This window comes from Mchenga conophoros, linkage group LG1 (assembly GCF_057382185.1).
Source record: "Mchenga conophoros isolate Kocher_MC1m ecotype Shallow Benthic linkage group LG1, M_conophoros_male_GT1.1, whole genome shotgun sequence".
Taxonomy (NCBI): domain Eukaryota; kingdom Metazoa; phylum Chordata; class Actinopteri; order Cichliformes; family Cichlidae; genus Mchenga; species Mchenga conophoros.
In genome coordinates, this window is record NC_140526.1 from 22,422,041 (window position 1) to 22,445,860 (window position 23,820).

Here is a 23,820-nt window from a genome sequence, read left to right on the forward strand (position 1 = left end):
ATACTCATATATTTATATAACCTACTAATTTCTTGCGATACCACAGGATCGTACCAAACAAAAGGCAGCCAACATCAAAAGAAGAGCATTGAGAGTCCTATATACTACTTCGAGAAACTGCAAGAAAGCTTGCCTAAGAAAGTTCATTGTTGTAGAATAAAGGTGGTCATAATAAATATTCACTTTCCATCTTGTTAGAACTTTGTTTTTGCCTTTTATACTGCATCTTAATGTATGTTTAAATGTGTGCTTCAATAAATCACTGCGCATATTTCCCATCTTCCTAGCAAAATATTTAAAAAATGAGGGGTCGCTGAAGTGTTTGCACAGTTCTGTATCTTTAAGACTGGGATGTCAAGCGCCTTCACAAACGGTGTTTTTATAATCTGCAACATATTCTGACAAATGAATGAAAAATGTTCGTGTATTGTATTAAATAAACAAAAACTACGGAGCCCCCCAGGGGACATGGGAGAAAAAAAAATTAGGGAGGAAAAAAAAAATTAGGGAGGAAAAAAAAAAAATTAGGGAGGAAAAAAAAAATTAAGACGGACTTTTGCGAGATCTCGCAAAAGTATTGCGAGCGCTCGCAAAAGTATTGCGAGATCTCGCAAAAGTTTTAGCCGCATTCTTCGGAGGCCGCCAGCTCGAAGCCGACCGGGAGGTCGAGGCACGATGTGCCGGGAAAGCGGTGTTCCTCCCGGCTGTAGTAGGTCTCGACCTCCCGTTAGCTTCGAGCTAGTGGGTGTCAGATCTCCAAAAACGTCGGAGCTCTTTTACAAATATGTGATGTCTTGTAAATCGAGCAAGTATCTGACGTTTACACAACTACATTCACGCCTCAAAATATCTTAAAAGTGTATTTTGTGACCCAGAAAGAGTAATATTACAACTAAGTAGCTGCCGCCATTGTTGGAGTTTTGCGAGATCTCGCAATACTTTTGCGAGCGCTCGCAATACAGATCTCGCAAAACTCCAACAATGGCGGCTAAGTTGAAAACAAAAATGAAAAACTGAAAAGGGGCAAATAATTAGAAAATTTAAATTAAAATCGTTATACTTTGAAGAAGAAGAAAAAATCCAACTGTGTGTTTTAAATAAATAAATTAGTCATTCAGCATCACGGGTTTCATCCACCCCCAGCGTTAATTTTCCGTCTCATTTTCGTTCCGTGCGGTGCAGTACATGACAAACCAAAAGACCCGCCCACCTGCTCTGCTGTCATATCGCCACGTACGATTCAGTGCAACGCAACATGCTAGTGTGTTTGACAGACCGCCCAACTGACCAATCAGGTTAACCACCACACGAGCTACTCTGTCCAGCGGGCTGGTGGAAGCTGCTGACACCTCTCCAGCTGAGAGGAAGCGACGGGTGGAAGGTAGAGTAGATGAGGTCCTGTGTTCATAATAAAGTGAGTATACTGGCAACATATCTGTCTATGGGGCTCTTTAGTAAAGCTTTAAAATCCACGCTGAGCGTGGGGGAAATGCTGTATAAGCTCTTCTGCTCAGGCTCACGGTGTAACGTTACATGAGAGTCTCATTTGTCCATGTTTGGCACCGAAGCGCTAAATCTGTCAGTGACGGTGCTAAAGGCTAACACCAACAGCTTCCTCTGGTTATTATTATTAGCCAATAATTTGCAGTGTGTGGAGACTAGATGGGCTGTTCGAGGAAGATCAAAAATGAGGAAGCTGGGTACACGATGATGCTTACGCACTTAGAAACTCAAGAATGTATATTTCCAGATATTGTAAAATCTAAAACACGTCACCTCAGCCGGCACTATAGTGATTGTTCTCGTTTGTAGATGTGGGGGAGCCGGGCCTTTCTCGCCGGCTGGCTGCTGTTGCTGCTTGTCCAGCTGTTGTGTTTGGAGGCTGTGCCCATCAGCATCGACAAGACGAAAGTCAAAGAACCAGAGAAAAAGCCTGAAGAGCCTCCAGCCAGTGTGGTAAGGAAGAAGACATAATATTTACACTGCACGCTGAAAATTCACCACAAACCATAATACATGTCGTATCAAATAACGACCCTTTTTCAGCAGTGGTACAGAGAGATAATTGTATAGAGATGAGCGGCTTCAAGAATCTTTGTGGGATTGGATTACATAATTTCACAGAATAAACGATTTATTAATGTTTATTTATTAGCTATTTCATAGGTGGTACACTGTAGTAAGTACGCCCTGCTAAGTTTATTGGAAAAATGGCCTCTTTCTCTTATTCAAAACTTTAAAACTTGTGATCTCACAAACCAATTTATTTCTCAGTACAATAGTTTCAGATGCTATAGATTGTTTAGTGCCCAAATACTGTTATCTGTGTACTCATTTGTGCCTCTGGAAGGGGTAAATACTGTCATACAGAGGTTAAACAAGTACAATATAGTTTCAGTGTTGATTGCACGGGAATGCTCTTTTTTAGATATTAAGTATATGATCTTTACAGAAAGCGGCAACCCAGTTTGTATTTGTCATGTGGTGGTGTTTTCTGTACTTGCTCAGACACTTTTGGTTGGATTTTTCTTTAATTTGTCACCCGTATACAGATAGAGATGCTGTACTGTATATATAAATATAGATCTATATCAGAAATGTTTAAAATAGGATTTGATTACCCAATGTAACATGTTATTGGCGTTTTTACATTTTATTTACTGTACTTTTAGGACACTGGACTCCACTATGACCGCTACCTCAGAGAAGTCATTGATTTTCTAGAGAAGGATCAGCATTTCAGGGAAAAGCTCCACAATACAGACATGGAAGACATTAAGGTACCCCGCTTTCTGTTGGTTTGGTCTTACTGCAGTGGCACAACATTTCAACCAGCTCCTTATAAGACAATAGTCACTATAATATACTCGTTTCGTGTACATGCACAGCTTCCTGCAAAGTTTAACCCAGTGTAAGCAAAAGTACATTATGCTTCGCTGTAAAAGTGTAGTGTATGTTCCAGAATTGTTTTAATCGCTTAATTTGCTACAATTTATTTATGTTGCAGCAAGGTAAGCTGGCCAAAGAGCTAGACTTTGTCAGCCATCATGTCAGAACAAAACTAGATGAGTTAAAAAGGCAAGAGGTAAACCGACTCCGGACCCTGATTAAGGCCAAGCAGGACCTTGAAGGAGGAAATGGTAAGTTGTGCAAAACAAAAATAATTTCATTTTGAATTCTGTTTAAAGTATCAGGCTCTAAATCAACTTTAAGTTGATTATTTTAGAGGTAAATAAAAGAAAGTTCTATTTTATGTATTCATATGTTTTAATATGTGTAATATATTTGAATTTCTCCCTGGACAGACATAGCAGTGGACCATCAAGCGCTGCTGAAACAGTTTGAATACTTGAACCACATGAACCCGCACACGTTTGAAGTGGAAGATCTGGATCGGCTGATCAGATCGGTAAATGTTGTTGCTCGATGCTACTTCGTACTTAATGAAAAGTATAGCATCTTGAAACTATTTGTGCCTTTGCACAGTGGAGTCCTGCAGTAGAGAGAAAGAGAAAACAGGAACCTATGCAGATGCTTAATTCATACACCAAAATTGGCCCGTAGGTGGTGAAAGCTTCACAGTTGGTGAATGACTATAATTACCAGCAACTAGAAAGGAAAGGGTAGTACTGAGTACTGAGGTGTAGAGGACAGATGTATTATTTTTATTTGACCTTCTTTTCATTATTGTTTTTAAAAACAGCAATGCGTTTAGTCTTGTATCTGTGTCTCAGATGATGTTAAGACAAAAAGGCTTTTCACAATGGTTTCCAGAAGTGTGCTGATGTATAGAAACGTGCAGGCATAGACCTGAAAAATCCCGTTTACTACTACTGTGAGGGTCTGACAGTCTGGAAGTAGTCTGATGTTCTGAATAGTATCTCTTGTTTTGACTTCGACTGTGTCTAAGTGACATTTCCAGCTGATGCATTATTGTTTGCTGGGTATAATCTTGTGTGGTTATTACTGTTGAACAATTTCTGTTTTCTATTTGTCATCAGGCCACTAAAGATCTGGAGAACTATGACAAAGAGAGACACGAGGAGTTCAAGAGGTACGAAATGATGAAAGAGCACGACAGACAAGAACACCTGAAAACACTGGATGATGACGAGAGGAAGAAAGAGGAGGAACACTATGAGGAGATGAAGAAGAAGCACGCCGACCACCCTAAAGTCAACCACCCGGTAAGTGACGAAGGTGCACAGAGAAAAATAAATGATATATTTTGTTGTTGTTGTTGTTTTTTTTTGTCCAGATTGTAATATTCATTTTACCTCAATCTGGAAATCAAATGTGTTTTTACTTCAATGATGCAGGGAAGTCAGAATCAGCTGAAGGAGGTCTGGGAGGAAGCTGATGGCTTAGATCCTGAAGATTTTGATCCTAAGACATTCTTCAACCTGCATGGTAAGACCTGTACTATCATTTACTAACATACATAATTTGCTCTGTAAAACATACAGTACTAGAACACGGCACATTCGCCTTCTTTTCTCTTTTTCAATAATACAGATACAAATGGAGATGGCTTCTTTGATGAACAGGAGTTGGAGGCATTGTTCACCAAAGAGGTAAAGCTGTGGCTTCTGAAAATGTGTAAATATTTCAGAGTAGGTCTTTGTACTGACTGTGGGCCTCTGTGATTTCAGCTGGAAAAGATTTATGACCCCACCAACGAGGAGGACGACATGGTGGAGATGGAGGAAGAGAGGCTACGTATGAGAGAGCATGTTATGAATGAGGTACAACAAGCTGCACTCAGCAACCTGTTTTCCTGAAACTATGCAGGTGAAAAAGCCGATCCTGGATTAGTTGGGCCAAAATTGTTCTGTGTGTGAAATATACATAGGGTAATATTTAGCATCATTAATTCTAATGTAGTAATATTCACAATCGCAGTCCTCTACTACCTTTAATGCAGCTCATCAGTTTGTTAAAAGGTTGGAAGCACAAAAACTTTATGCATGTGGACAGTTAGTCTCCATAATTCAAAGCCTGTGACTAAAGTCACATGACTGACTTTAGTGACTACAGAAACAAAATAGAAAAGACACCTAAAGCTCATTCTCGGTCTCAGCTGGGTTTGCATCTTGTGTTAAACAGGCACCACTGTGTTTTATCTGCCTTAGTCCTTTCAGTGAATAAGAAAATATACAACTAGTGTTCAAAGCCTTTCTGCTCTTGTCTGTGTCACAGGTGGATTCAAATAAAGACAGGCTGGTCTCTCTGGATGAGTTCCTTGTTGCTACTAAGAAGAAAGAATTCTTGGAGCCAGATAGCTGGGAGGTGAGAAACATTAGATGACACTTTATCATGATAACAGCTTTTATGAGTTATTTAATACAGAAACATTTGGTTAAACAAAGCAGGACTGTAAAAAATGGCTTCCTACCTGCTCTGTGTTCTTCAGACCTTGGAGCAGAACCAGGCTTATACCGATGACGAGATGAGGGAGTTTGAGGAGCATCTTGCTCAGCAAGAGCAAGATCTCAACCAGAAGGCTTTTGACCTCCAGAAACAGAGAGATGAGCTGGAAAGACAACAGGAGCAGCTTAATGCACAGAAAATGGAGCTACAACAGGTAAGGAATAGTACACTACTAATGGAAAAAGGGTTGCTTCTGTAGATTTACAGTCAGTGCATCAATCTGCCCACATCCTAACCTTCACATTTTACCAATTGATTCAGCTGTGCTTATATTGTATTTTAAGCAATCAAATTGTCTGTCCACATGTAGTAAATGAATTCTAATGTACTAAAACTCTACAGGCAGTTGAGCATATGGAACGTCTCAAGTCACAGAAAGTAGACCCTCCTCCAGAGGTTCTCGGTGAGTGTTGATTTTGTTTTTCTCCTACTTTTATTTTGATAGTGGTTTGATTTTAAAGGTCTAACCTCTGAGAATATAAAATTGTTCTCTTTGTTACAATTGAAGGGAACGCCGTCCCAGAAATCCCTGCAGTTGACAGCCAACTGCATGAGGCCCAACAACAAGGACATGACTCTGCACCCCAAGGACATCACCCTGTACCCGAAGGACATGACCCTGCACCCCAAGGTCATGACCCTGCACCCCAAGGTCATGACTCTGCACCCCAAGGTCATGACTCTGCACCCCAAGGTCATGACTCTGCACCCCAAGCTCCTCAGGATATACCACAGGAACACCATGGACAAGAAAATCAAAACCAGGCCCAGCAAGGTCTCCCTCAAACACATGATAATATACCACCTGGTCATCAAGAAGTTGTGCAAAGCCAGAATCAGCTGCCATAATAATGTGCACAAAACTTTACAATCAGACTTTTTCAGCACCTGCACTCGTAAGTGCTGAGGAGCAGTCCCATCAGAGTATAAGGACCTCTTTAACCACCCTGACCAGCATTAGTGGTTTGAAGTGCATTTGAGAAGAACAACCACTCAAAGGGAATCCGTTACCCCAGATTTCAGTCTTGGTGACAGTAATCCCTTCATTACATAATTAAATCACACAGTGAAATGACCTACATGGGTTTGGATCCTGATATGTGCATACATAGATTTTACCACAGTTGTGTTTGCTTACATTGAGGGTGTTTTTTTTTATAGAATCATATAAATAATATTTTGTGAGCTTTCAGACCGGTTGTTTGTTTCCTCTCAAAACGACTTGCTGCTTGCTAAACATCCTGACCCAAGAGCCTTCTGGATATGTACAGTGCAGCTGTTTAAGAAGATAAGGTGTAAAAATACTCATTTTAATTACAGCCTTTGAGATTTAGATTTTTTTAAATTACTATCAATATACTCCAAAAAAAACTTGCAAAATAAAAGACATGCATGAATCATGATGGACCTTATGAAAACATACTTCAAGAGTTAACTGCAAGATGTTTGTTTTATTTAATTATGACACTAAATTGGCAAAAAAAAAAAATCTACGGTAGCAAATGCAACAAGCTTACATCATTTTCACACCATCCCCAGACATCGCACTAAAAAAAACTAAGGAATTGATACAAGCAGCCACTGTGTTGTGTAATGATCTACAAGGTGCTGTCAGATCTGCAGCTATCACTGTGACCTGACATTTACAATCCTTTAACCTTCAACACCTTATGAAGCCAGGTCGCTGTCTTTTTTTCAAATGCTCCCTTCTTAATGGTCATTTTGCTTCCCCTCAAACTACCAGTTTACTATTTTCCTACTATAACACATTTTTTTCTTTATGTGTACAGTTAATTTACTGTACTGAACAGTAAAAGCTCTTAAATAGTGCTTTTGTTAAATAGTATAATGAACTCATGGTCCATACACATGTATTGCTACGTGATTCTGATGAAACAGTTTTGATATTGTTTATTTAAGGTTTACTTTTACCTAACCATCTAGTATTTTGCTGAAACCATCTGTCAAAGTAAGGCAATGAAAACCTTGAATTTTGTTTCTCTGTTCATTTTGAGGACTTTTACATGAAAGAGAACATATTAGCATATTTGGCAAAATGCTGGTTTGGTGTTACATGCTGTGTTAGCCTGTATGCTTTTGTTTAATGTAAATTTGCTTCTTCAATTCGGGGAGAATAATGAGATATTTGGGAGTTGCTGCCGCTTCTCACTGAAGACCTAAATTTTCAGTCTGTGAGATCTCTGCTTTTTGGTTTTACCTTACACAAAATTTAAGAAAACGTCTTTATTTGCTTTGTCAGTCGTTTCCCGTGTGCCATGCATTATATTTTGCACAAAATGTAAAGCTGGTGTTTGATTTCTTGCTGCTGGATCCAAAGGTCATTTGACAAAATTGCACACCTCACTTAAAATAAAGTGGTTCAGGTTGTCAAACAGATTTCACTGCTAATGTTTGAGCGATGCCTTTCCTGTGGGACATTTACCTCCAGTGAAACCATGAACAGATGCAATGTAATAAAAAGGATGGGCTGTTTCCATAGCTGTTATTGTCATAGCTGAAGGCTGCTCTGAAGTAGACTGAATTCTACATTGGATTGTATTAAGTTAAACTACTCACATGCAAGACCACACAGAATGAAAATGTCAGAAAACAAACAGCTTCAGCAACAGAAGGTAATAGGGCACAACTTTATTGAAACAGTCTCAATCAATAACAGTGTACAAAGAGGTGACGATGCAGGCAGGGACACAGGAGTTAAAAAAACAAACAAACAAGAAAATTAAACGTTTTGATGAAAATTATAAAGGGAGTAACAAGTGGCTTACAGCACTCATGGAATCAAATAGACAGTGACGGGGTATTTTTTGCATTTATTTTGTACAAAAAATAAATTAATGAAATCTTTCAAGTTTACAGGAATATCTTTTTGTTGTTTTTCCATCACACGTACTTGCTGATAATCCTACATGTAGTTAATTTCAGCATTTTTGTGACAAAACATCAAAAAGATCTAGACAGACCGAAGCAGGCTGACTGATAAGTAGGCCAGGAGTTAAAAAAATAAGATTACCGATGAGAAACAAAACATTGTTATAAAAGTGAGCTGGGGCAAACACATTCAAAAAATCCTGAATGTTCAACGTGGCGTAATTCGACGGTCCCCGGGATCCTTTAGGATCGCATTGCCTGCACATTACCTCGGGACAAACCACGAGGTCCTTGGGCTGCTCCACGTTTGTAGCCTTGCTGATATCCCTCCTTAAAAGAGATAGTAAGGCTTCATAAGTGCATGTTTTGTATTTATAGTTACGCTTGGTTATAAAAAAGACTGATGTAAATTCAATGCAATGACTTAAATTAATGCATTAACTCTTACCCGCTGATAGGTATTGCTGGAATAGTCCCGAGATGTGTTGAACGGAGTTTGACCGTATCCACTGCTGGGAGCGTTTGAGAACGGTGGACGGTAGCCTTCATATCCACCTGACGACAGAAAGACATTAGTTCAACAGGTGATGCATATTTACTCCTAATCAAAATAAATCACAATATAATTATTGTAAATCTGTGAAACAACATTGGATGCTTTTACCTCTAAATCCATTCGAGGAGCCCCGATATCCATTCATAACGCCACGAGCGTTCCTGGGTCCACCTCTTGGCACAGCTCTGCTGCTGTAGAAGGACTGACCAGACTGCCCAAACCCTGCACCTACAGAGGGATCTTCATGTCCTGGCGTTGAGGACATAATCTGGTCCTGGGGCTGGAATGCATTAACAACTGGACAGAAGAGACACAAAACGACATCAAAATATACGTCACGTACTGCTGGATAAGTTCTAGTACATTTTTAATTTTAGACAAGGTATTAGTGGGTTTAGTTAATTGGAAATTCTAAATTGCACATAGGTGTGGATTAGGGTTGCCAACTCCCTGAAAAATAAATAAGGGACACCTCGTGGCCAGGGCCGGGCGACCCAGTTGTCTTCACCCTTCCCAGTGTGGTTAATTTTCTAGCTCTTTTTTTGTGTGTGAAATTATTTTTTTAACCATTTGACTTGAATTTGATTTAAGTAGATGTGTATTCTTTGTGATATGAACACATGTGAAACAAATGATCATTTAGCCATTTATTTTTAGCTCAAAATGACAACATTAACACAATAAAACAGGTCTCCTTCTTAAACAGAAGCCTGTCATGCTTAACTTTTGAGAATATAAGTAAATCTTTCTTTAAAAGAACTCTGTCCTGCTTAACTTAAAATAATAGAAAACAATAGAAAGAAAAACATTCTTGTAACAGTGCACATTTAGTGCATTTAGTACAATTGGCTTAATGCTAATCAGCTGCTCCTGTTTGTAAACCCGCTTGTTCCCATGATTACGCATCTTAACTCATCATCATTATTCATCTATGTATTACTTTTATGTATTAGTCATCTATTTGTTGTAATCATCTATCCTTACAGTTGTTTATTACACAAAATAAATTATATTATCACACTTCTGGCCACATAGCCTTCATCGTGCCTCGTGTAGTATACGTGGGGTAACGAGAAGTGATTAACACCTCACGACCAACTCCCGATCATCAATCGCTCGTGAGGGTCTCACCACAGCCGCTCACACTGCTCGCGCGCAAACACGTAAACGTTGGTGTAAAAGATGGAGCAGCACGGCTGTGCAGCGTGTGATCTGGACACAAGCGATGGAGGCACACAACCGTGAAAATAGTTGGATTTACATTGCTGCTCAGTCACAGCTGCCCGATCAATGTTTTTCATTAGCAATTTAGCAAAGTTGATGGTGGTGGTGTGTGTGTCTGTGTGAGTGTAATGCTGGGCTTACACTGTGCGATTTTTGGCCCATTTTGAGCCGATTTTTGAGTCGTGCGACCGTTTTGGCGATCGGCCCGATTTTGGCCTTCATCGTGCGTCGTGTATCGTGTAGTATACGTGGGGTAACGAGACGCGATTAACACCTCACAACCAGCTCCCGATCATCAATCGCTTGGTCGGGAGGGTGTCACCGCAGTTTGTCACACTGCTCACGCGCAAACACAAATGTCGGCGAAAAAGACGGAGCAGCACGGCTGTGCAGCGTGTGATCTGGACACAAGCGATGGAGGTACAACTTGTAGAACTTTGGAAAGCTCATCCGAGCCTTTTCGATGTGGCCTCAGAAATTATCACGACACAACAACCGTGAAAATAGTTGGATCTACACTGCTGCTCAATCACAGCTGCCCGATCAATGTTTTTCATTAGCAATTTAGCAAAGTTGATGGTGGTGGTGTGCGTGTCTGTGTGAGTGAAAGACGGAGAGAGAGAGCGCGACAGATTTTCTGTTATAACCTTCATTTTATGGAGGCACAGTGTGAGCACTCAGGTCGCATCAGAGCATCGGGCGGTATAGTGTGAGACCTGCATCGTGACCTACCAACTTCTAACCCCTGCGAGTCAATCGTGCAGTTTGAGCAGGAGCTGAATAACGTGACTGGGGGGGGGAAAAAAAAAAAAAAAAAAAAAAAAAAAAAAAAAAATCGCACAGTGTTTGCCCAGCTTTAGGTGTACTGTCGTCCGAGACTTGCACCGCAGTGTCGGCGTTTGTTTCCCTGTTGGCCATGCTTCTTGTTGTGGTCATCTGTTGTCTTCCGGTATTTTCTCCGTAAGCGACCTTTCCTTGACCAATGAGATGAGCGGTAATCTGAATTGTCATACTCGTAAGTGTGCTGTCAGCTCATTGGTCACAAAGCAGGAGAGGGGCTGGGAATTATGTTTTCAAACAAAGTGTTAATTCCATTAAAAGTTATAGACTACTTTTGATTCTCACTGTATTACGGGACAAAGTGCGTCCCTTATTAGCTCAATACGGGACGTGTACTTTTGTTTCGAAATACGGGACGATTCCGTATTTTAAGGGACGGTTGGCAACCCTAGTGTGGATGCAAATGCCAGTGGTTGTCTGTCTCTTTGTGTTAGTCCTGTATCAGACTGATGACCTGTCCAGGGTCTGCCCTGCTCTCACCCTATGGTGGCTGGGATAGGCTCCCTGATAAGGATGGGCAGAAGAGGATGGAAGGATTTTTTACTTTTAAAATGCAAAATCACCTTCTGAATTCTGAGAAGGCTGCGTGATTTTTACTTATGGCATCCTCACTGACTCATATTTCAACTTTGTTGCAACAGAAAATATTTCTTTTGTGACAAAGTGAAGCTTGGGAGCCTCTTGATATCCTAATTAGGGCTGCCACAAACGATTATTTTGATAGTCGACTAGTCACCGATTATTTTTGCGATTAGTCGACTAATCAGATCATCATCCATTAGACGTAAAACGTACAGCTTATTGCACCAGCAGCATCTGCTCTTATATAACTATCATTAGCTTACAGCTTTAAGTGTTTAAGGTCTGTGCTAACTAAAAATAAAGACAAGATGATAGTTTATTAAATTTTAATGAAATTTGCAGATTGTTTCGGTGAAGTTTAATAAACTCCTTGCTATCTAAAATATAACAGGACACTGGAGTATATTCTGGAGCATCTCACACTTCTGATAATCAGTTGTCTGCTTGAGGTTTATTCAGCTGTGTAAAAACTATAACTTTAATCTCAGACAAACTGATTTACTCAGGAACAAATAAAATACTAAAAAAAAAAAAAAGCCAAACAATAACATTTTAAGTTATCTAAGTGACTCATATATATTTAACCTGAGGAGTGAAAGACAGCGGTGGGTTTGAAAACGATTTGCGGGGAGTCCGGTGTTCTCACGGTGCTAGTGAGCCTAGCCCCCGGCTCGCTAACAAGCTAGTGGGTAACAGATGTCTCCGAAAACGTCGGAGCGCTTTTGAAAATATGTGGTGTCCTGATAAACTGAGCAGATATTTGAGGTTTACACAGCTACATTCTCGCCTGAAAATATGTTAAACGTTTATTTTGTGACCCAGAAAGAATAAGAGTAACATTAAAACTAACTAGCTGCCGCCATTGTTGGAAACTGCGCTGGGCCGCGCTATGAATTCTGGGACACAGCTGCTGCTGCTGCTTCTTCTTCTTCTTCTTCTTCTTCTTCGGGGTTTAACGGTAGCTGACATCCTTGTACATGCAATGCTGCCATCTTCTGTTTCAGTCCGTTATTACACTCTTAAATCCTGCCACTTATTCCTGCGTCTTTTGTGATCGTACAAAGTTTCAAACGACGCGTCGACTATTAAATCAGTCGTCGACGATTTTGATAGTCGACGTAATCGTGACTAGTCGACAAATCGTGGCAGCCCTAATCCTAATACATCTTTTACCACTGTGTTCATGCTCTAGGGTTTCCGTACAAAACAAGATGCACACCTGTCTGTAATCTTTCTTGTGGGATGTCAGGCTGGTCGACCACATTTTCTGGCTGGCTGCTAAAGCCCTGTCCATAGCCACCAGGGAACTGGCTAGGCTGCTTCAAGGGGTCTGCTTGGCCATCGGTAGTTGGAGGTACAGGTGCATTCATGTTAAATACCTGAAAAGAGAAACAAATTTTTTCCTCCCCCATTCCTGTCCATATCAATATAACAAAATAAAATAACCACAATACCCGACGATGGCCTGGGGTCAAAGATCTGCGTAGTTTGGGAAGTCTTAAATTGTTGCTCCTTGCACGAATAACTGACCAGTTTTCACTGTGACTAATAAAACATGCCAACCAATCTCTAATACTGACCTATGACTTGTGCAAGTATGAAAGCTGACGGTTTCCTACAGAATGCATCAAGTCCAAACATGCTCACTGTGACACCGTTTAAATGGACCCAATAGAAAGCGTACCGCTTGCACTGACTGGAAAGGTGCTGCGTTGACATTGATGCCTCCAGTGAGGGTGGGTTTGGAGACAGGAGGGAAGGCAGAGGACAGAGAACATGGGGCAGGAGACGGTGCAGATGACAGAGACATTGAGGCCTGGGTAAGTAAAAGAGGAGGGAATTTGGAAGGCAAGGAAACAACGAATATGGAGAAGTCAGTGCAAGAGATGAGATGATTTTCTTTTGGCTTAAAAAGTTCCCTTTTCTGTTATTATAATATTCAAATGAATCAAATATCTCCCCATCGCACGCAGTAGACAACAAAAAAAGATGTGTCGGAGAGCATCACATTCAATCCATGGAGAAGACCTTTCGAAATCTCTCTTCATAATACAAAAACAATCTGAACTCCAATTATTCATGAGCTGCACCACTTAGCCAGAAGAGCAGTCTCACCACCCATATCCTGCAGGGGCTCCTCCCTACTTACTTGTGAGGATTCCTGTGGTCCAGACACTGCAGCTGTCTGAGGAAGTCTGGACTCTGAGTGGACTGTTCAGAAAGACATAAAACAAATAAATAAGACAAACTCCTAAAAAAAAGACATGCTGCTAAATTATGCACTTTCAATTATATCCACATCAGAAAGCAGCGACCAAACAACTTAATAGGCATGCACTAATTACTAATTGAACCTCTGGCCTAACAGCAAAGTGATCATTTGTGCCCAGGAAACAAAGAAATCCTATTTAAAATATATATACACCGTAATTGTCGGGCTATAAGCCGCTACTTTTTCCACAAGCTTTGAACCCTGCGGCTTTTAGTCAGGTGCGGCTTTTCTATGGATTGTCCATGATTTTTGTGATATCGTAAGACGATTTGTTTTGTTTGTTCCGCTGTTGTACGGCACTACGTTGCCTGGTGGAAGGGCATGTGATCAGACACACAGTATCGGGGTTCAAGAGTGGTATGTTGGTCACATGTCCATCCGCCAGGCAACATAGTGCCGTACAAGTAGCGCGAAAAACAAACTTCAAAGTAGCGCTACGCGTTCAGCGGGAGTCGTGGATGACGAGCGGCGATAAACTTGCGAAAAGCAAGTTATGCTCAACTCCACCGGTGGAATCTGACAGCGTGGAAAAGTGTGAAAACATCCATGATCACCAACGGATTTGAAGGGCTGGACTGCTGCATGATGGAGAGGAGGACACCGCCACGGCCCTTCTGAGGGTGTTCGACTCTGACACTGACAACGAGGATTTGTTTGGTTTTGAAAGTGACAACGAAGGAAAGAAGCTGAGAGTGGATGACGAAGCCATCCTGAGCCTGTTCGTATCCGACACTGGAGGAGAGGACTTTAGTGGTTTTAGTGCGCAGGAAGAAGAGAAAGATGATGGTGAATGACTGACTTTTCTTCTTGTTAAAGCCGTGTCACTGCACCTGAGCCTAAAAGGTAGTCTGAATCTATTTTTCTGGTGTGCTGTAGGTTATTGTTATGTACTACATTTGTTACTCATTTATGAAGCACAGTACATGTTTCGTACTTGTAATTACCGCTACTTGTACATACCTAAAAAGTTATGCAAATATGTACCCATAACTTGTTTTTCAAAATATTAATAAAAAGGGGTGTGTCTCCAAACAGCCATCTCTTTCCTGACAATTCCCTTTGTGCATATTCTCTTACATATGATAAGTCAACATTGAAACACCTGCAGCTTTTAGTCAGGTTCGGCTAATGTATGTACAAAACAGGATTTTCCCCTGATTTTAGCTTGTGCGGCTAATATTCAGGTGCGCTTTGTAGTCCGGGAAATACGGTATATATATTTATATTTTAAAGTCTATTGGCCAGTATGAGCAATACTAATAAATCAGTGCATCCATATTCAGTATAACCTGTGAGTAAATGTCACTCACGTAGAGCACCGCCCATCTGTTGCAGGTCAACAGCTTGCACAGGCTTCATTGGCTGCGCAGACACAATGGCTGGATCCAGCGCCTGGCCATCAAACTCCAACATGGAGTCCTACGACAACCAAACAAGAGTAAATGTAAACAGATGAGATTTGCAATCAGTCCAATAAGCAAGCGAGCACGTCTGTTTCATACCCATAATCCTTCACTCCACATTAGGAAAATACCTCAACTACAAACAACCTTGACTAAAAGGATCTTAGTACCAACTCCCATGTAAGCACATCTTCCTAAAACCTGGGATAATCATGATCTCATTTAAATTGTACTTCTTTTGAATTTTTGTCCCAAATGGGGAATGGGTTTTTTCCCTGTTTCGATATTTTACTCTTTTTTTTTTTTTCTTTTTTTTTTTAAGTTCACATTCATATATCAGAAATTACAACTAGATTCGTTTTCTGAGTCACAACAAGTACGTTCTTGTCTCATGACCTCTAGCACGAGTTCATAGATTGTTGTAAATTGCCTGGACATGCAGTCCTCATCTTTGGCCAACCTTTTTGCAAGTTCATCCTACTTGCCATTGCTTATTTGAGACACACACCACACACTGTGAGCCATAGGATACTACAATATACAGCATTTTGGGCCATCTAACCTGCATGAAGTTGTATGTCCCTTGCATCTGGGCCATGAGGTCTTGCACTGCCTGCTTTCTAACCACAGGATCAGTATCAGGAGTGGGAGAAACTTGGTTCACAGTAATGGTTTGTTCTGGAGCCAGCTGAACAGGGGGCTGATGCTGGAGTGAATTCACCATCTATTCAGGCACATTAGAATCAAACTCACGGCATTGGAAAGTAGGTTTCAAGGCACCGAGGACTGATGATTCAGTAATAGAGCATACCTGGGCCTCCACACTCCACTCCTCGACTTGGTCTTTGTCTGTACTGCTGTATGTAGTTTCTGGAATGAACTGTCTGTTTACAAACTGCAACAGAAGACAGTACACTAAAATGTGATATAACAATTTAAGGAAAGAGTTGATCTGTGTGGGTTCTTGTGCAGCATAAATACAAATCTCACCTCTATAGTTTCCACTTTAACGGGCTCTGTATTTTTTTCACTAGCGAATCCTATATTAAATGAAAAATATACATGAGGATGGCTTTCTTTCTGGCGCTCTCACACACACACACACACACACACACTTTGCTAATTGTTAGCTACCAGGTTCCGATGGCTGCTCCACAGCTTTAGACTCAGCCACCACGGTCTGTTCCTCTTGCTCTTCTTCCTCCTCGCATGTCCCATTTTGATGAGTTTGCGCTCTGTCAAAGTAACCACTCTGCAGCACTTTGTCCAGGGTTTCCTTCAGTGACTTGTCTGGAATAAGAGAACACCGAAGCTGTTCAGACTTTCCTATTATCACAAACCACAATGGACGATTAAGGTCTGCCTCCGTTTTCTTACACAGTCAGTACAATCTGCAAGAGAAGTCCTGCAACAGCTGGTATGAGCCAATCTCAGAATTAACCGAGTGAATCAAATGTTGTGTGAAGGGATGAAACAACAGATACAATAAACTGGGGCCGATCAGATGTCTTGAACAATCTAACTACTAACAATGAGTGCAAGTGAGTTTCCGCCTGTGCGGATAGGTGCACACACCAAACATTTTCTTTAAGATATTTTTTTTCTTACTGCACTTAAGATGAAGGCATGAAATAAATATCAACTAGCCACATGTTAAGCCTCTCCATTTTAAGGCATTTTCCACAAGTGCTTTAAATATAGTTTAAAAATAGTTTCTTTTAAAAAAAAAAAGAAAAAAAAAAGGTATGTGTATGGGTGATGAACGATATTAAGACATGAAAATACTTACACGTGGTCCCTGCTACAGCCTTGTCTCGACCCTCAAGCAGTTCCCACAGGTGTAGTGATGCTTCTTCATATTGGCGAGTCAACCTGCAAATCACAAAATAAATGCAATTAATTGCACAGAGTAGTAGTAGTATATAGTTTTTGTAGAGCAGGATTAAAAAACAAAACCAAAAACATATTTAAGCACTGATAACTCTAAATGTAACTTCTGTACCAGTGACAGCACACAGGTACGCGCATACCTTACATCGTAGTTCCTCTCAGGTCCTACCAATTTGTAAAACTCATCGAGGGATGAGAGTTCAGCATCAGTGAGCAAAGGCGCACCAGAGGCATCGGGGTGTTTAAGGTCCTGCCTGACACCGTCTTCTCCCAGCTGGTCGAGTAAATACTGAAGCTCCAAAACACTCTTCAATCGTCTTTGTTCAGTCTCTTCTCGCTGCAGCTGTTCCCGTCTTGCAGATTTCTTGACTGCCTTTTGAATCTGAACACATCCAGGCACAATTTCATGCATTTAGCTTCACAAGATAACACACACCCATTACGTTCACTCTGTACATCACTGCACTTTGGAAAAAAAAAAAAAAATCAAAAAGGTCAATGAGCATGGTCAAAACAATTATTCGCTTCCCTGTTCACTCCATCTGGCACTTTAAGCTTTTGTGAGCCATTTGGGAGTATTTCATAAATTACACCAGGTGTTGCCAACTGATTGTTTTATGGCAATAAAGAATGTACGTTACAAAAAATTACTAGGGCAGAGAATGAATAAGGATTTGCAGATGCCACTAAAGAGCACAACAAGTGTCTAAAAGCTTTGCAATTAGGTATTTTAATTATACAGTGGGATGCAAAAGTTTGGGCAACCCTGTTAACAGTCATTATTTTCCTGTATAAATCGTTGGTTGTTACAATAAAAAATAAAAAATAAATGTCAGTTAAATATACCATATAGGAGACACACAGTGATATTTGAGCAGTGAAATGAAGTTTATTGGATTTACAGAAAGTAAATGGCCTGTATTTGTATAGCGCTTTACTTTGTCCCCAAGGACCCCAAAGCGCTTTACACATTCAGTCATCCACACAGTCACACACTGGTGATGGCAAGCTACATTGTAGCCACAGCCACCCTGGGGCGAGGCTGCCGGACACTGGCGCCACCGGGCCCTCTGACCACCACCAGTAAGCAACAGGTGAAGTGTCTTGCCCAAGGACACAACGGCCGAGACTGTCGGAGCCAGGGCTCGAATGGCAACCTTCCGATTATAAGACGAACTGCCAACTCTTGAGCCACGATCGCAAGTGTGCAATAATTGTTTAAACAAAATAAGGCAGGTGCATAACTTTGGACACTGTTGTCATTTTATTGATTCCAAAACCTTTAGAACTAATTATTGGAACTCAAACTGGCTTGATAAGCTCAGTGAAACCTGACCCCACATACACAGGTGAATCCAATAATGAGAAAGAGTATTTAAGGGGGTCAACTGTAAGTTTCCCTCTTTTAATTTTCTCTGAAGAGTAGCAGCTTGGGGATCTCAAAACAACTCTCAAATGACCTGAAGACAAAGATTGTTCACCACCATGGTTCAGGGGAAGGATACAGAAAGCCTTCTCAGAGATGTAAGCTGTCTGTTTACACAGTTAGGAACATATTGAGAAAATGGAAGACCACAGGCTCAGTTCAAGTTAAGGCTCAAAGTGGCAGACCAAGAAAAATCTCGGATAGACAAATGCGACGAATGGTGAGAACAGTCATAGTCAACCCACAGACCAGCACCAAAGACCTACAACATCATCTTGCAGCAGATGGAGTCACTGTTCATCATTCTACCATTCGGCGCACTTTACACAAGGAGATGCTGTATGCAAGAGTGATGCAGAGGAAGCCTTTTCTTCACCCACAGCACAAACAGAGCTGCTTGAGGTTTGCTAAAGCACATTTGGACAAGCCAGCTTCATTTTGGAATAAGGTGCTGTGGACTGATGAAACTAAAATGTAGTTATTTGGGCATAACAAGAGGCGTTATGCATGGAGGAAAAAGAACACAGCATTCCAAGGAAAACACCTGCTAGCTACAGTAAAATATGACTCGCCATGAGCTGTCCATGCTTGGAAGCCATCAAACCTGAATGAACTAGAGATGTTTTGTAAAGAGGAATGGTCTAAAATACCTCCAACCACAATCCAGACTCTTATTGGAACCCACTGGAAGCGTTTAGAGGCTGTAATTTCTGCAAAAGGCGGCTCTACTAAATATTGATTTCATTTCTTTTTTTGTGGTGCCCAAATTTATGCACCTGCCTGATTTTGTTTAAACAATTATTGCACAATTTCTGTAAATCCAATAAACTTCATTTCTCTTCTCAAATATCACTGTGTGTGTCTCCTATATGATATATTTAACTGACATTCTTTAATGTAACAACCAACGATTTATACAGGAAAATAATGACTATTAACAAGGTTGCCCAAACCTTTGCATCCCACTGGATCTATAAAAAAATAATTGATGCATACTGATTTTTAGTATGCGTGTTTAAGACTTCATCAGCAAGTTAAAAGCACACCTATAGCTCAGGACTCACCTCCTGACCCAATGCGAGAAAGCTCTTTTGCAATTCTCGAGCAAACTCTAAGTTGTTGTTGATCTCTTGATACTTCGCCAAGGCCTCCTTCATGCACAACACGGAAAGAAAATCAGATGTTTTTAACAGGAAATGATTTAAAGCAGGAGGTAGTAACAACTAAACATGCAATACTTTCATAACACTTGAATGTGAAACATAACTTCATATAAGTTTGTTACATACACAAAGCTGTTTACAAATAAGCTGGGACACAGTAAAAGCTAAATAAAAATAGAGTGACTTGAAAATAATTTAAAGCCCATGTTTAAATAGTGCACAGAAAACATTTCAAATGTTGAATCATTTGAAATGCAAATGTTTAACGTTAAAAATATCATTGCTTTTAATTGTGCAATATTTAGTGCTACCAAGCATAACTCTGACCTTCAGTGTTCTCTGGGATATAAAAAACAATCAATGTCTAAAGTCACCAGTCAAAAAAGAAAATACTTCAGAAGTTTGGCAACTGGGTTTGCAGATCTTTTTTCCCCCTCTAAGTTAAACTTAAAGACTTTTATAATGGCTCTTTCATTCCACCAGAGCACTTGAACAAATACTGTGATAATGGGCATTATTAAGAGAGTGAGTGAAGAAAAGCAAGACTGTTGAGATATATATTAGGGGTGCAACGATACACAAAATTCACGGTTCGGTTCGATACTTTGGTGTCACGGTTCGATATTTTCTCGATACAAAAAAATGTTCATGCCTTTTTAATTTGTCATTTATTAAAACTATAAATATATATTTTAACTCAAAAGTAGTTTTTAAATTTAATGTTGCTGAAACAAAACAAAACAAAACAAAACAAAACAAAAAAAAAAAAAAAACCCTCTGGTCGAGGAATCACTCATCTTTGGAAAAGAGTTTATTACAGAGAAATGGCTCTTTCCAAAAATAAAAGCTACACTATACGCTTCTTCTGGGCTATATTCTCAGCAGCATATTAAACATATCAGGTCCCCATAAGGAGAATCGTGTGCTAACGGCTGTCTAAATGACTCGGGTAAAGTTTGTAGCATGCGTGCTTGTTGTTTTTGTCTGCTTCCACTTGTCTTTGCACTACGATGATGTCGGCGTAAATGTGCAGTCATATTCGTTGTGTTCCCACTAGTGCTGTCAGCGTTAAAATGACATTAATGCCATAACGCGGCAAATCTCCCTTAACGAGTTACCGCGGATCGCCCCGTGCGTGGGGCTGGATGGCGTCAACACAATAACGAGCTAACTGCGCTAACGCACTAGTTCCCACCACTGTAATTGAGCATTGAGCACATCCGACATACTGTTTTACTTTTGTCCATCAGGGTCATGCTTCCACATTAAAACCAAAATAGTTCCAAATGCCAGATCTGAATGAGGGTGGGGGAGGTTCAATTTCAGGTAGAGTTGAGGCAGTTGCCATGTTGCAACGAGCTTAGCTTCTGTCTTGCTAGCTTGCGCTGTGCTCAGTGGATCTGCGCTCGACAGTGCAGCCTAGGCGGAGTAGTTGAACGCAGATCCACTGAGCACTCAACACAGACAGCATCGTCACAAGAAAGGTTTTGTATTGTTCGATACATATCCGTACCAAACCGAAAGCACTGTATCAACGATTCAACACCGATACATGTGTTGTTGCACCCCTAATATAAATACAGCGTTAGAGTGACTGGAAATCCTTGCATTTGACAGAATTTACATTTGATCCTGCGACAAAACAAAGCTGTGTCCAAATGAGAAGCAGTTTTGTTTTCTTACCAGCTGATCCTGATTTAGTCTCTCGCCCTTATTCTTCCTTGCCTGGTAGTCATCCAGTTTGGACTGCAAGAAGGTTTTTGAAAAACAAGAAATTTGACATTAAAGTTGAATTCAAATAAAAAGAGCAAACGTATTAAAAAATGTCATCATTAGGTTTATTACCACTGTGGATTTATATTTTAAGGCAGTTTGATGACATTTCTCACACAATCTTAACAAATTATGAGCAAGACAGAGGAAAATCTGGATATCATAATTAGTGCTACAGTCTATTAAGTGGATTCATTGGGGAAGGGGAAACCTGTTATAAAGCCAGTTGAAATTTAAAGTACCTACTCCAACATTTTTCTGATTTTCAAAACACATCCCAACACCTGCATTCTCCCAAATCAGTATGTTTGATAATTATATATTACTGTATGTCATTATATATTGACAAAAGCATACATTTTCCAGCATCCACAACAACAGACAAAACAGATAAAAGCTTTACACCCTATTTGAGGTTAATCCAAAGCGAAGTTTACTCTAAGATGATAACTATAGATACCTTTTTCTTTTCCATATTGCGGACCTTCTTGTCAATCACACCAATAATCTGCTTCATGGCCTCAGAATGACTTCCATTTCCCAGGTCTGGAATGGCAGACTGGACAGCACTGTTGCCAGCTGTTGCTGAAGGCATCTTTGGGAGGGAAACATGTAAATATTACAATTAAAATTTGGACCTGAATAAAACAAACAAGTAATCCTAACTTAAGATGTTAGCAGAAGAAGAAACTATTTCAAAGCCTAAGAACTAGATCGTACACTTATGTCTTCAACCAGGTTACAAAATGCTGTTAAGGTCATGCTCTGCAGTCTCAGACTTTCAACCTGCAGTTACTGTATCTGACACCCATCAGAAACAAGGTTTCCTAGAACAGAGCTCACAACTGGATATTTACTATGCATGCACATACAGACTTGTATAAACAACTTATATTATACTTTGATTATAAATTTTTGTTTTATGATATTTGTTGCATAGATCCACGACAATTCTAAAAGATTTTTAAAGGGTTATGTATCTTGAGATGCTTGTGCACATTTCAACATAACTGTCTGCACTGTGATACTGTAGGGATGTTCTGTATTTTGAGGATTACACAAATGATTACAGACACATTGCCCTTTTCCATTTTTGTCCAAGTCTAGCAATAAACAGTAATTAAGCTGAGCACCACCCGATTCAACTGATACCTGTGGACGAAATGGACCCACAGTTGTTGCTTAAATGTACCTTTCATTGTCAACTGTGTATTAAATAAAAGCCTAAAAACGATCTCTCTCTCTAGATAGAGAGATAGAAGTGGTACCGTATGAATTGTTATTTGTACTGTATTGCCCGGTAATCTCTAATATAAACTGAGCTCATGCTGAGTTCAGCTGGTAAGATATCCACTTTATGTAACGCCAGCAGTTTCACGTTTTGAACTTTGAGGACCCTGCTTCAGCGACCCTCCAAGCTCCACATTAGGACACCAAACCCTGACTCAAGCCCAAATACCCGGGCCGGTGAAAGTGATACTTACCGATGTGATCCCTTATTAAGGTTTGAGGGCTAATTAAATCGATACGTCGAGATACAACCTCCTCTTGGACGATAAGTTGTTGGCTGGTAACAGCAATTATTGGGGTGAGCTTTGAAAAAAAATCAGAACACCACATCCAATATAACAGAGGAAGTTAAAACAACATAAAAATGTCGGGCCTCCTATTCAAAGTTAAAGTCTTTTAGCGTCTGTGGAGAAAGAGGCTAGCCTTACTGACAGATGCTAACAACACAAAAATCCGCATCATAACGTAAGCCTCGAAACTCTTATCTGCGGCTTAGTTGCCAAAATAAACTTTCACTGGTGAGAGCTCGACGTTAGCTAGCCATGCCAAATCAGTTTAATAAGCATAGTGCGCTCGTACTAATCTCCGCGTCCCATTGTTAGCCGAGCGTGGTCGGTAACGATGTGCTGCTAAAGCCCCGAGTTCAACGGTTGTCACTCAAAACCAAAGGTTAAATCCATATGAAACAGCCATTACAGACCCCCAGGACAAGCCATCGTTTCGGGACGTTTAACGTTAACTGCGAAAAACAAAGAGCACCTCGGGACGCCGAGACAACTCGTTTTCGCGCAGCCGTCTCGAATCCAGATGATAAAGACGGTTTATTAAAAAGACCTAAAATGACAGTGACCTCGTGAAAGCCATACCTTTAAGACTCTTTGTCTTCAAAGAGATCTCGTTGGTCTCGTTTTACTTTAGCTGTGTGGCGTTAACTGCGGTTCGATATCTTTCACTTCAAGCGGTGTTTTTCTAGAAGGATGCTCCGACTTACACCGGCCAATGGCTGCTTAGCTGCTGCAGAGCTAACGGTAGCAGCTAAAAGGACCCCACTGCTAACCTCGACGCTGCCTTCTTCTTCTTGG

General features: G+C 40.5%; 2 protein-coding genes across 5 annotated transcripts; one reads left to right on the forward strand and one right to left on the reverse strand.

The window, feature by feature from the left end:
- Positions 1-1,271: 1,271 nt before the first annotated feature.
- nucb2a (nucleobindin 2a) lies at positions 1,272-8,304 on the forward strand. 2 transcript variants are annotated; one of them, XM_085270301.1, is made up of 14 exons: positions 1,272-1,414; positions 1,813-1,956; positions 2,673-2,780; positions 3,008-3,140; positions 3,306-3,409; positions 4,002-4,187; positions 4,320-4,410; positions 4,516-4,574; positions 4,653-4,745; positions 5,200-5,289; positions 5,414-5,584; positions 5,773-5,833; positions 5,939-6,082; positions 6,125-8,304. In XM_085270301.1, the coding sequence occupies exons 1-14, from the start codon at positions 1,391-1,393 to the stop codon at positions 6,277-6,279; spliced, it is 1,563 nt and encodes a 520-aa protein (XP_085126427.1). In that variant the 5' UTR covers positions 1,272-1,390; the 3' UTR covers positions 6,280-8,304. The 2 variants fall into 2 exon arrangements, with proteins under 2 accessions (XP_085126427.1, XP_085126419.1); XM_085270293.1 differs by having other exon boundaries at positions 5,939-8,304.
- Positions 8,060-23,820, reverse strand: caprin1a (cell cycle associated protein 1a). Of its 3 annotated transcripts, none has more exons than XM_085270273.1 (17): positions 23,605-23,820; positions 21,909-22,043; positions 21,359-21,421; positions 19,577-19,663; positions 17,227-17,468; positions 16,986-17,068; positions 16,331-16,486; positions 16,187-16,236; positions 16,008-16,091; positions 15,759-15,920; positions 15,104-15,212; positions 13,671-13,732; positions 13,206-13,337; positions 12,741-12,900; positions 8,984-9,172; positions 8,768-8,874; positions 8,060-8,649 (listed from the first exon to the last, which is right to left on the reverse strand). In XM_085270273.1, exons 2-17 carry the CDS (start codon positions 22,041-22,043, stop codon positions 8,563-8,565), a joined length of 1,908 nt encoding a protein of 635 aa, XP_085126399.1. In that variant the 5' UTR covers positions 23,605-23,820; the 3' UTR covers positions 8,060-8,562. The 3 variants fall into 3 exon arrangements, with proteins under 3 accessions (XP_085126399.1, XP_085126402.1, XP_085126407.1); XM_085270276.1 differs by lacking the exon at positions 23,605-23,820 and adding an exon at positions 22,933-23,584; XM_085270281.1 differs by lacking the exon at positions 13,206-13,337 and having other exon boundaries at positions 23,605-23,819.

Excerpts from the sequence above, each read along its gene's own strand:
- nucb2a (XM_085270293.1), top strand. The coding sequence starts at position 1,391 with ATGAGGTCCTGTGTTCATAATAAA. Across the intron at positions 1,415-1,812 it reads GGTCCTGTGTTCATAATAAA|ATGTGGGGGAGCCGGGCCTT; the intron begins GTGAGTATACTG and ends TCTCGTTTGTAG. Across the intron at positions 2,781-3,007 it reads CAGACATGGAAGACATTAAG|CAAGGTAAGCTGGCCAAAGA; the intron begins GTACCCCGCTTT and ends TTTATGTTGCAG.
- caprin1a (XM_085270273.1), bottom strand. The coding sequence starts at position 22,043 with ATGCCTTCAGCAACAGCTGGCAACAGTGCTGTCCAGTCTGCCATTCCA. Across the intron at positions 16,092-16,186 it reads TTAAAGTGGAAACTATAGAG|TTTGTAAACAGACAGTTCAT; the intron begins GTGAGATTTGTA and ends CTTCTGTTGCAG. Across the intron at positions 15,213-15,758 it reads GGACATACAACTTCATGCAG|GACTCCATGTTGGAGTTTGA; the intron begins GTTAGATGGCCC and ends TGGTTGTCGTAG.